This window comes from Puntigrus tetrazona, chromosome 7, assembly GCF_018831695.1.
Source record: "Puntigrus tetrazona isolate hp1 chromosome 7, ASM1883169v1, whole genome shotgun sequence".
Lineage (NCBI taxonomy): Eukaryota > Metazoa > Chordata > Actinopteri > Cypriniformes > Cyprinidae > Puntigrus > Puntigrus tetrazona.
The window spans coordinates 34897122-34909516 of record NC_056705.1 but is presented as its reverse complement, the minus strand read 5'-3'; the positions used below and the strand labels follow the sequence as shown (position 1 = coordinate 34909516).

Genomic DNA, 12395 nt, shown 5'->3' with positions numbered 1-12395 from the left:
AAGAAAAATAACTTGATGCTGGAAACTTACTGGTTTAGGCCACATTGTTTACTCCTTTTTCCTTTGCGTTGTAGCCAATGGTCAATGAAACCAGTCTAGAACTGAATGAAATGCTGAACTCCACCCTGTATAAAGCACCTGTGGACCCGGCCGAATGGTTTGGTGTTAGGAAAGATGCTACCGTTCTTGGATACACCAAGGTTTGATTCTGTTTCATCTTTCACATGAACAAAATTAAAAATACTCATTCTATTTGACCTGGAAATATCTCCACATACGGCATATTTTTAGTAGTATTGTGGCTTTGGGTAGTATTTGTATAGAGTTGTTTTTTAAATCATATGTTCAAGTTTAAAAAAAAATTTGTAAGTGAAATCCCAAACACTAAATGATTAAAATGAAAATGTCAAGAAATTTAATTGGTCAAATGTTAACCTTGAATTTTAAAAGTTTTGAATCTTTGGCAGCAATAAGGATGTTTTTAACATTTAAAAATACATTGTCATGTTAGCAGACAGATTACACTTTCACACATTAACCAACAATTCCATGACAAATATAAAATATCACCATTAAATATTCATCTGACGGAGGTGTACAGATCTGATAGAGTTCACACATCTGACAGTGGTGAGAAAAACCTGAATTTGTAACGGTCTAATACATTACATCAATCAATTACTGTAATAAAACATTGGGATTTATATTAAAACTTAGCGGAACCTGTCTGACACTGATGTACTCTGCGGAAGTGAACTGTGACAGCTGCCCCTGATATTACCTGATTTTATTACATCTTAATGGATGTCTGGCAGTGTTGAAAAGGGATTGCACATTATTTTATAGGGATTGCATATTAATTTTAAAGCATATGAATGAATGAACCCTTCCCCGTCGACACACTTATAGAGTTATATTTTTGGTATAATAATGATATTTGTGTTAAGTACATTCTATTATCAATCCCTCGATACATTTAAAATGAAATATTTTTATTTTTACATCTAATAGAAATTACATTTGCTGGACCTGTTTTGTGCCATGTCTCAAAAATGACTGTTCAATTAAAAAAAGAGCTTGGAGATGTTATATTATAGAAGCTTACAAGAAGTATAGGTATTTTTGTGTCTGTTAATATGACACACTGCCATTTGTTTTACAATACAGGTACCGTTTTAGTAAGTTGTACGCTGGGTCTGTGTTCTGTTTCATTAGGATCATCTGTTGGTCCTGATGCTGCTGTTGTTTGAGGCAACAGTATACCGGCACCAGACTCATCACTACAGACAACAGCAGCGCTCACCTCCTCCTATTCCAGTCATCTTTCCCCAGGCCACCCGTGACACACTTGACAAGGGTCTCCTCCACTGCATCAAATACCTGCTCAACTACAGCTTCTACAAGTTTGGCCTAGAAGTATGACGTCCACCAAATGAAAAACGCATGCTATTGGATAAATACGTTTTAGATTTGATGCGTCATAGTCTTTCTCATTACCATCAAAGCACAAATAATAAATCTAATGGTAAATTGTGCATCACTTTAACTTCTAGATCTGCTTCCTCATGACTGTGAATGTTATTGGTCAGCGTATGAACTTCCTGGTTATAATCCACGGCTGTTGGTTGGTGGCCATTATGGTGCAGCGGCGCAGAGCAGCCATTTCCAAGATCTGGTCAAAGTACTGCCTGTTTCTGGTTGTCTTCATGATATACCAGTATGTTCTGTGTGTGGGCATCCCTCCTGCCCTCTGTATAGGTGAGTATACCATCTATTCAAAACAACTGTGAATATAGAGATTTTGGGACAAAATGGGTTCTTGGTTTAAAAAAAAAAAAGTTCAACATCTGGCAATGAAATGGAACAGAACACAAGACTCTTGAGACACACTTTTAAAGCCAAGTTGGTGCTGTCGGGCTGCTGGTCTTTCATCCTGTCCTGCTTAACGAGGGTCCAAAACCTCTCTAACTCAGCAAATGAATAATTCATCACAAATTACACAGATGCTATACTTTTATTCAACCTTAATTGTACACATATAGTATACTTGAGTATATCAGGACAGTATGTAGTCAGGAAGCCAAGTGGGAGAATATGATGGGATTGTAAAAGGTCTACAAGGCAGGACTTCAACTTAAACACTCTATATCGGTGCACTGCCCACAAGGCTGTTTTCACCCTGCAAAATCTGACAATAAGTATTAAAACAAATTTATATGATGTGTGTCCGTAAAGCTTTGAAACAGTGTGTTTTGAAAAGCTCTATACAAATAAATTTCACTTCATTTTATTTTACCTAAAGGTATGTCCGCTCGGCTGCCAATTACCACAGATTAATTACAGGAGCATATCTTCTATGCTGCTTTTCTTGGTAAGTGAATTGACTCTGGTAACCTGACCTGTCTCACATGGTTATAGATTACCCTTGGAGATGGAGAACCTCTGTAACTATCCATTCAGCTCTGGTTAAATGGATCTACTTACCTGACTTCTACACCATCCCCAACTCTAGAAACCTCATATGTAAGTGACACCTTCAACTGATCAGCAATAGAAATACTCATGTTATCCTACCTATAGTGGAGTCAAAACATATATGGACATTTAAGCCACGTTAAAAAATGTATGAGTGTCATTACATTAGACTGTACATGCCAGTTGGTTTGGTATTGTATAAAGTCTTATCTGTAACAGTGACTTAAATAAATTTTAGGTCAGGCTTAAGTACTTCTTGGGGCCAATATCTGCCTTATTTTTAACATAAGAGTGGGCATTTTGACTGCGTCGGCCGTTATTTTACTAGTACAATATGTTATGCTAATGTTCGTTTTTATCTTATTGTTTTAGTGTTAACAGAATCTTAAACACACTTGTTTGCAGTGCAAATAGTTTTACTGTTTGTTACTGCACTTTTATTGTTTATTGTTTTACTTTTAATGGCTTATAAATCCAAATAAGGTGGATATAATGAAATTTGAAAATACATAGCATGTTTACAAAATGTTCTGTTGCAGCGGACTTCCTTCTGCTGATGTGTGCCTCTCAGCAGTGGACTGTGTTCGAAAATGAGAAAAAGGAAGAGTGGATGGTCATGGGAGGTGAGAACAAAGACAACCCTGACCCCATGGAGGATATGCCCTTCAACCCAGCCCCAAACTTCATCAATTGCAGGTAACACATTGTGTGTACTTTAGTAAAGAACAAGAAATTAAAACAGCTTTACTTGGTACAGATAAAACACCTTTTTTGGAATACATAAGGAATACAAAAAATTGTAATAAATTGGGAAAATGTATTCGCCCTCAGGCTATCCAAGATGTACAAAAGATGAGTTTGTTAGATCATTGGACCAGATTAGAGAAATGTAGCAATACGTCATAGCACTATCACTACCTCTGCAGTGAATGGGTGCCGTCAGAAAGAATGTCCAAAAAACTGTTAAAAGCAAACAATAATCCACAAAGTAATCAGTCATACCAGTCCATTAATTAACATCTCTTACAACAAAATCCAGTGACATTCTGAAGTTGTTTAGAACAATTTTGAACTGCTTTTGTTCGTAAACTTTGGTGGATGTGTGCATATTGGATGTGTGCACCTGATTCAGATGACTGAAGTTTTTTACTGAGAAAATCAATGTTATGGATAGAGGACTTGTATTTTAGCCAGAAATGTTATAAAGACTGGTGTCGATTGGTGATGTTTTTATCAGCTGTTTGCTCTCATTCTGATGGCACCCATTCACTTCAGAGGATCCATTGGTGAGCAAGGAATGTAATGCTTAATTTCTCCAAATCTTTTTCAATGAAGAAACAACTCATCTAAATTTAGACCATTTTTAATTTCCGTATTTCTTTGACATGTTGTATTGCTTTTCTAAATGATAATGAGAACAATACGATAAAGAAACTGTTAAATGATACTCATAACAAATATCGTTGTATTTAATAATTAGGAACTGTTTGCTTCATTAATGTCTTGTAATGAAACAGTTTTTTGTGTGTCTGTGTATTGTCTCTATACATTGAAGGTCGTATCTGGACATGGCAAAGATTCTGGTTTTCCGGTACATGTTCTGGTTTGTGCTGTCGGTGGTGTTTGTGACCGGTGCCACTCGGATCAGTGTGTTCGGGTTGGGCTATCTTATGGCCTGCTTCTTTTTCCTGCTCTTCGGCACACGTCTGTTGATCAAGAAATCACGTACACGTCTGGTCCTGTGGGACTGTCTGATCATGTACAATGTGGCTGTGATCATTTCCAAGAACATTCTGTCTGTAAGTGAACAGTCCTGCTACAGTGACTCACTAAGACATAAAACATGTAAACAGCTACAAAGGGAACAACTTTCTTACAACAGCCCTGTTCTTTTGTTAGATCCTGGCCTGTGTGTTTGTGTTGGAGATGCAGAAGAACTTCTGCTGGGTAATTCAGCTCTTCAGTCTGGTGTGCACAGTCAAAGGCTACTATGACCGTAAGTTTTGCACTGCTGCTGTGTTGCCCTGGAGCAGTGGTTACCAAAGTTTTCCCACGGTGCACTTCCTTTTTATTAAACACATTGTCATAATATTTTACTTAAAAACCGCTTTTGTCTAGAGTAAAAATATCTAAATATATACTCAGTATTGTGGCAATTAGCTATTCTAAATTGTTTACATATAAAGAGAGCAAAGACTAGAGAAAGACGTGCAAGTACTGTTTTGTTCCCATGGCCAGAAATATCTAGTATTATGCAGATGTTAAAATAAAAAATATTTGCCTGCTTAGTGTGATAATTAGAATAAAAAAGCTAAGTTAAATTTACTAGAGTGAAGTGTGTGGGATATTAAGATTTGTATTATGATTTTTTTTTTTTTACCACATTGTAAAATGTTTTTTGTTAATACTTTAATTTGCGTAATGTTTTATGCATGTCCATGTTACGTGTAATCTAATTTTTACTCCATTTTTGTTTTTCAAAAACCTTTATAATGCTTTTAAACGAGACAAGGCTTCAGGCAGCTAATGTATGCAAATTAAATGTCAGCTCACATTAATTATTAATTAAACGTACACTCAAATATAGTCAATGGCAAGTTTTTATAGTGAGGAGATTTACTTGGTTCTTAAATGAATAGAATTGGGAGGCCAATGCTTGTAAAATTTGTTTTTAAAAGGATGCAATCCTTTTTTTTTTTTTTTTTTTTTTTTTTTTTTTTTTCACCATTTAATATTTTTCTAGGGTATGTGCATCATTCTAAATATCTGCATTATTAATAAATGTATAAATATGCCAGATCACAGACCACAGCACAGTCAGATGTAATCTTATTTATGTGTATGTGTTTCTTCCACAGCTAATTCAGTGAGTGATAAAGAATGCTCTCTGCCTGTGGAAGAGGCTGGCATTATATGGGACAGTATCTGTTTCTTCTTTCTCCTGCTACAGAGGAGAGTCTTCCTCAGTTTTTACTTTTTGCACGTATCTGCAGATCTTCAAGCATCAGCGAGACAGGCCTCTCGGTAAGTGTGCCCCCTGCTGCACACATCAGAAGGGGCAGTTGGGGTAGATATTTCATGCTTTCCATTCATTCAGGTGTGACAAATTTATAAGTCTGATTTACAATTTTTCTAAATATGATGTATAAAAAATCTAAATGGCTATGCTAGCATTTTTATTTTAGCCTAAATAAATGATTATTAACAGAAAAGTGAATTTTACTGTGTGCAAATAATTTATAAATTATTATTATTATGTTGTTTTTTTGCTTGGATGTTTATTACTAACTACATGTACATCCCAGAAGGGTGATACTTTTATACATTTTTTTAAAATAAATGTATCTACCCCAGGGTGAAGTTTTTAACTTTGAAAGTTGAGTGGAATACATTAAAACAGTGATTTAGTGTAAATGTTAGGGTATTTCTAATATATGAAGTTTATTTTCTGATCTGACTTTTCATGTGTGCTTGCATTAAGGGGCTTCGAGCTGTTCCGAGCCAGCATTATAAAGAACATGCATTTCTATCAGCAGGCAGAGAAGAAGTCAATTCAGCAGCTAAAGGAATCGTGAGTTAACGCTATCTTTTTTTTCACCATAATCAATCGATGTCCTTCCTGAGCTCTGGTCACTTTATATTTTCTATCTTTATTTATCCTTAGGATGAAACGCATACGTGACAAACAGCAGAAGTATAAAGAAGGACGCAAAACTTCAGATATAGAGGAGCAGCCATCAGGTGCAAGTGCTTTACAATTTAAACTCATGTAACTTTGATCTGCTGTGGTTTGAAATAACTGCACTTAATTGTTGCAGTTGCAATTTTTGTGGAAAAATCTGTGGAATTCTATAAAATTAAATATAGTATTATACTTGTAGGTAGCTGAAAGAATTAGCAAATCAACAAGAATATTTAAAATACTGGTTGACCCACATAAACATCTTCTCACTATTTACGCACCCTCATTTTGATGCAATCTATATGACTTCATTTTCTTCTGCCATTATTTTCAAATCTCATTTACACACACATTATTCAAATGTAGTGCATTGCTTTGAAGATTTGATTTGAGATCACATGCACACATGAATTAAGTTTAAGAGCTATGGCAGTTGGGAAAATAAGTAAATAGTACATTTAAAATGATGTATGGTGTGATTAAATGTTTATATCTGTTTTTTAAAAACAAACAGGCAAAAGGAAGAGGACGTTAAGGAGATTGTGATACTTTTTTTGGAGTAAATAATCATGCATAAGCAAGGGAATGTTTAGTGAGTTGTAAATGATTGTTCAGATTCCATGAACATCAGAAAGGATATCTGTGCAGAGTTACCAGAGACTGCATCAGTCATAACATTACTTAGATATGTGTTTCACCTTTCAGAGTCCAAGGAACGGAAGAAGGAGAGACAGTTATCAAAGTCTAAACAGTGGCAGTACCCTTGGATGGATCATGCAACTGGTATACACAATTAACTGAATATCAGTCATAGTCCTGTCAGTGTCTGTGATTCAATTTCATAGCAAATGAAGATGGCAGTCTTAAGTTTAAATATAATAAAATTCCTTTTCAGTTGGTCACTCAGGCTCACACCGGTGACCGACAAATTGGGATCTCGCTTAGAGAGACAAATCCAATTTGAGTATAAACTAAACAAGCCAATGCACATCGCCATGCAATGACTGATCGCTGATCAAAGCTTGAGTGTAAGTAGGCAGCAGGTGCAGTGCATATTCAGCTTTTCGCTTCAGAAACTAGTGATCACATTGTTTAGCTCTTGACTACTCTACTGAGAGAAGACTGAATGAGTCTGACTGAATGCTACTGCCCTCTAGGACTGTAGCAGTACTAGTTCTCAGTGCCCCTTCCTGATGCCAGTTCTTCCCAGAGGTGCGTTAGGGGCTTGCCAAGTCATGGATGGCAATTTTTCTGCCTGAAACCAACCTGTTAACTCCTCCTTTCTCACCAATCTCAACAAAGCCCACTTGGTGGAGCGGTTGGTTACAATGCATTTGTGTCCTAATAACATCTTCACCCCTGGCAGGGCAAACCATGCCTTCCCGTGTGGGATGTTCAATACTTTGGGGGATGAAGGGGCCATGTACAACCCGTCAACTCCTCCTCTGGAGTCAGAAGCATCTAAGGTTGCTTCATGCCATTCTCCGATGAGCTATCATGTGTTGTCCCCACTGGAGAGTGGAGACTCCATCCCCAGACAGTCTAGCTGATTTGGAGACATTTTGGCAACTCTCACTGCCAGATTTACTCCCTGAACGAAGGAATTCACTGGCACACAGCTGGCCATGGAGCTTGCATAAGTATTTTCCCCAGTGAGCCTTCTAGCACAGATGCTGTACATGATCAGGGAGGATGGGGTACCCTTGACACCTCTCCAGATCTCTGGAAACTTCACGCCTGGTCCCTGGATGGGCTGCAAAGGTTCTAGGTGACTGACCCCAGGAGGTAATTGTCACCATCACTCCAGCAAAAGCACAGTCTGTGAGACATGCTTACACCTTGAGGTAGAACCTGTTCATTGAGTGGTGTTCTTCTCACAGAGAAGACCCCTAAAGATGCCCAGTCAGTGTTGTGCTGTCCATTTATAGCAGCAAGGGTTGGAGCGAAGGCTGTCTCCCTCCACGACCCCGCACTGTACAATTCTGGGACCTGACTCAAGTTCTCAGAGCACTACAGCAAGGCCCATTTGAGCCTCCAGCTGAAGTTATTATCAATGAAGACTCTGCTCCTGCTTGCACTGGCCTCCATCAAAATGGTAGGGGATCTGCAAGCAGTTTTAGTCATTGAATCTTGCCTAGAGTTCTTGTAAGACATCAAGTCTTTCTAAAGAAAATGAGAAATGTTTATTTAATTTGAAATCACTTTTAGTTAATTCTAATGAAGGAGTTTGAACATATTTTCTTGAAAGAGAGCAAAGGATTCAGAATGTATTTATGATTTAATGTTTTTGTTTTAGTGTTGCATTCTGGGGAATATTACATGTTTGAGTCTGACAGCGGAGAGGAAGATGAATCCATTCAGGAGGAACAGAAACCTCGTCGACAGACTGCCTTTCAGGTGACATGCTTTGTATTGACTTTGTTCTATCTTTGGTGACATGCTTTGTTCTATCTTTGGTTAGACTGTTTATTGTGATAAATGTGTAAAGTTTGTGTCTAAACTGTTTTCCACAGCTGGCATACCAGGCTTGGGTCACCAGCGCGAAAGAAGCTCTAAAAGAGCGTCAGCAGAGGCAGAGAGAGCAGAGAGCGGAAGCAAAGAAGCAACAAACATCTCAGGCTACAGGTTAAACATTGAAATATGAGTATATGAAACATAGAGTAATACATACACAAAGAAGCAAAGCATTTATCTGAACGCTTTATAATATTACAGTGGAATATAGAATTCTGTATTTCTCTCTGTGGTTATCAGATGACAATGAGGAGGGGGAGGCAGTTTTTGATGGGAAAGAAGTGGAGGAGATGCAAGAGGAAGGAGATGATGTGGGTAAGTCATGGCTGAGAAATAATTGTAAAATTAATAATAGGGGTTGGACAATGGCAAATTTAGTGTTGGAGGTTTGACCAGCCTGATAGCCAATCTTCATTAGTTGCACATTCCACCAATAAGAGTAGAGTGTGAAGGTTTAATTAGCAGAGTAATAGCAGGGTCATATCAGAGTTCAAAAGAGGACAAATTGTGGGAGTACGTCTTCCTGGCACATCTGTGACTACGACAGCAAGTCTTTGTGATGTATCAAGAGCCAAGGTATCCAGAGTAATTTCAGCTTACCACAAAGAAGGATGAACCACATCCAACAGGAGTAACTGTGGAAGCAAGAGGAAGCTGTCTGAAAGGGATGTCCAGGTGCTAACCTGGATTGTATCTAAAAAAACAAAACCACAGCTGCCCAACTTACTACAGAATTAAATGTGCACCTCAACTCTCCTATTTCCACCAATACTGTCTTTTGGGAGCTCCACAGGGTAAATATACATGGCCGAGCTGCTATAGCCAAACCTTTGGTCACTCGTGCCAGTGCCAAACATCACTTTCAATGGCGTCAGCAGTGAAAATCTTGGGCTGTGGACAATGTGAAACATGTATTGTTCTCTGATGAGTCCACTTTCATTGTCTTTCCCACATCTGGGAGAGTTACATTGTGGAGAAGCCCCAAAGAAGAGTACCACCCAGGCTGTTACTGTGGTCTAAAGCCAGGCATTTCAATTTCATTGTTCAAATGTGTATATGTAGTTAGTTAAATTAGTATTATTATTAATATTAAATAAAAGGTTTTATAGCTACCTTAATGATAATACATGTAGGTTAATGGCACAGCCATTTAAAAATAACTACACTAGTCAACATTTGAAGTCAAAATCAATCATCTAAGTTGTCTTAAAACCCAAATGTGTTCCATGTACATACTTTTAACTTTTTTGATCCACTTTAAATGTTGACTACTATATATCCCCTTAAAAATCAATATTTATAATCACTTAACTGTAAGCATCTGCAAAACAGGGGAAGAGCTTGAGGGTGCCTTAAATTTCAAAATATATCTTACAGCATCTCAGGCTACTGGCAGTGATATCGTGCAGAGGATTCTGGACATACTGAAGTTCCTGTGGGTGCTTTTCCTGGCTATGGTGGACGGATTCACTATGTGGCTTAATTTGCTCACCAAGCAGTATGTAGACACTTCTATGGTCCTCTCTGAGGAGCGCTACCTCTTCATTCACAACATCAGCCAGGTGGGCACCTCACCTCAGACAAACCTTATCCAATGTGTTGTTCGTATTGTTCACATGAATTTCGTTCTATTCATAGAGACCCTCTGGAGAGCCCATGGATGATCAGATATCACAGGACAGTGAGAATCTCACTGTTGAGACATGTCTAGATGAAACGGACACAGACAATATTCGCTTCAACAGTACTATCAAGTGAGTTTGACCTTCCTACATGTAGCTTTCCTACATCGATGTATAAATAGCCAAGGATTTTTCAAAAGTGACTGATAAACCATGAAAAGTCCTTGAATAAACGGTAAATACCTTTTATTCAAGGACTTTTCATGGTCAGTATTACCAATTCTGAAATATAATTACATTTTTGAAAAACTGTTTTGTATTGTTTTTATTACTCCAGTCTTCAGTGTTACATGATCATATTTATTTTGTGCTCAAGAAACATTTCTTATTATCATTGGCCTTATTATCATCAGTTTTTGCTACAGATTTGAAACCATGTTACACTACAATTCAAATCTTTGTATAGTTAAAGAAAACAATCAAATAAATGTTGTTCATTGAACTTTCCATTCATTATGAAAAAGCATAAAATAACAAAAATACTAAGCGGCAAAAACTATTAAGCACCAGTATATTAGAATAATGTTGCAAGTCATTACTTTAATTTTTAACTTTACAAAAAAATGATGCAACTTTCTGGTTATTTCTAATTTTAAATTGGTTTGTGAATCCCAGATTTTCAAAGAAAAATATAAATAAAATATAGAAAAAAAAAGTAAAACATTTTCTTTTGGATGTTTGATTAGATATTTTATTGCAGTGTTTAGGATTAATGCCATGTTCTAACCAGACATGAAATATGTTGTAATAAAAGGAAAATTTACTTGTGACACGACAAACATCTAGAATGTACAGTACAGTGTTTAATAAACAGGATTGTGGGAAAGGATTTCAGCACCAATGATGTTTAACTGTGGGATATCCAGCAAGATGTCACATGAGGCCAACAGAGTGTCTTTTTATGGATTTTGTTTTTGTCAGTTACGACAAAATCTCCAAAATCTTGTTTTGCAGTGTGGTTGAGTTGGAGACACTGGGTGGTTTTCCAAAGGCCCGAGACTTCAGCAGCACAACTCTTTCATCTGAACTCACATTAGAGCTTGATACAGAGCCTTTTTACAGCCAACACACCCAGCGCCCTCGACGCTCCAGAACTGCAAGTGAACTGCTTTCAGAAAGGTGCTGCTTTATTTGAAATGACTGTATAATCTTATTTAATTCAATTTATATACACATAACTATACACAATATACTTATATTTATTGTGCAAACAAAAACTTGATTTAATAATTTGTCGGCGCTATATTATATATAATGTCACATTTCAAATTATTTTATATTAACAAACAAGAAAAAGATTTGTGCGGTTCACTTATTTCCTCTGTATGCTCTGTTTTAGGCCGTATAGTGTTGAGGAGTTGATTCAGAGTCGTGAGTTCTACTCGTCTCAAAACCGACTGCTGAAGCTGCTCTTTGCACTCTATAATGTTCTGGCGGCCCACTCTGAGCTGGTCTGTTATTTCATTATCGTGCTCAATAACCTGGTGACAGCCTCTGTCATCTCACTGGTGCTGCCAATTCTCGTCTTTCTCTGGGCAATGCTGTCTGTGCCACGACCTTCTAAGAGGTTCTGGATGACGGCCATCATCTATACAGAGGTGGGGAACAATAGACAATGCCTTTGTTACAATTGACTTTGTTATTTGATTCAAATATGTTGGAGACAATTACAAAAAAAATTTATTCTAAAATAATTCTCATGATATTACATTGATCTTTATTTCTTTTCTATTGCCAAATCGTGTTGGGGCGTGTTAGGTTTAATAACTAGCTGGCTCATGCTGGTGTTGTTGGTTGATCATTCTTACCACCAGCTAGTGGAACCAAGCTTAACGTAGTTGGACTATATTAAACAAAGTTGATTAACTCTGGTAAACCACCTTTGGCCATAAATAAACCAACAGCTATGTTTGGAAAAAAAAAGCTGGACTGCATTAACCGTGTAAAGCTTGACATAAGAAATCATAACCAGAAAAAAAAGTTTTATTGAAACCATATTAATTAAACTTTAGACATGTATGGATATGTATAATTGTATAAAT

General features: G+C 37.1%; 1 protein-coding gene across 1 annotated transcript in view; it reads left to right on the top strand.

Moving 5' to 3' along the window:
• piezo1 (piezo-type mechanosensitive ion channel component 1) overlaps window positions 1–12395 on the top strand; it is a 71398-nt gene that overhangs the window by 51193 nt on the left and 7810 nt on the right. Inside the window, exons 20-37 of the mRNA XM_043245617.1 lie at window positions 75–200; window positions 1216–1416; window positions 1554–1758; window positions 2419–2523; window positions 3015–3171; window positions 4031–4274; window positions 4375–4471; window positions 5334–5499; window positions 5957–6046; window positions 6140–6216; window positions 6863–6940; window positions 8454–8554; window positions 8671–8782; window positions 8912–8986; window positions 10049–10233; window positions 10310–10425; window positions 11308–11472; window positions 11693–11951. Of these exons, the coding sequence (XP_043101552.1) occupies window positions 75–200; window positions 1216–1416; window positions 1554–1758; window positions 2419–2523; window positions 3015–3171; window positions 4031–4274; window positions 4375–4471; window positions 5334–5499; window positions 5957–6046; window positions 6140–6216; window positions 6863–6940; window positions 8454–8554; window positions 8671–8782; window positions 8912–8986; window positions 10049–10233; window positions 10310–10425; window positions 11308–11472; window positions 11693–11951 (2559 nt within the window). The remainder of the gene's footprint in view (window positions 1–74; window positions 201–1215; window positions 1417–1553; window positions 1759–2418; window positions 2524–3014; window positions 3172–4030; window positions 4275–4374; window positions 4472–5333; window positions 5500–5956; window positions 6047–6139; window positions 6217–6862; window positions 6941–8453; window positions 8555–8670; window positions 8783–8911; window positions 8987–10048; window positions 10234–10309; window positions 10426–11307; window positions 11473–11692; window positions 11952–12395) is intronic.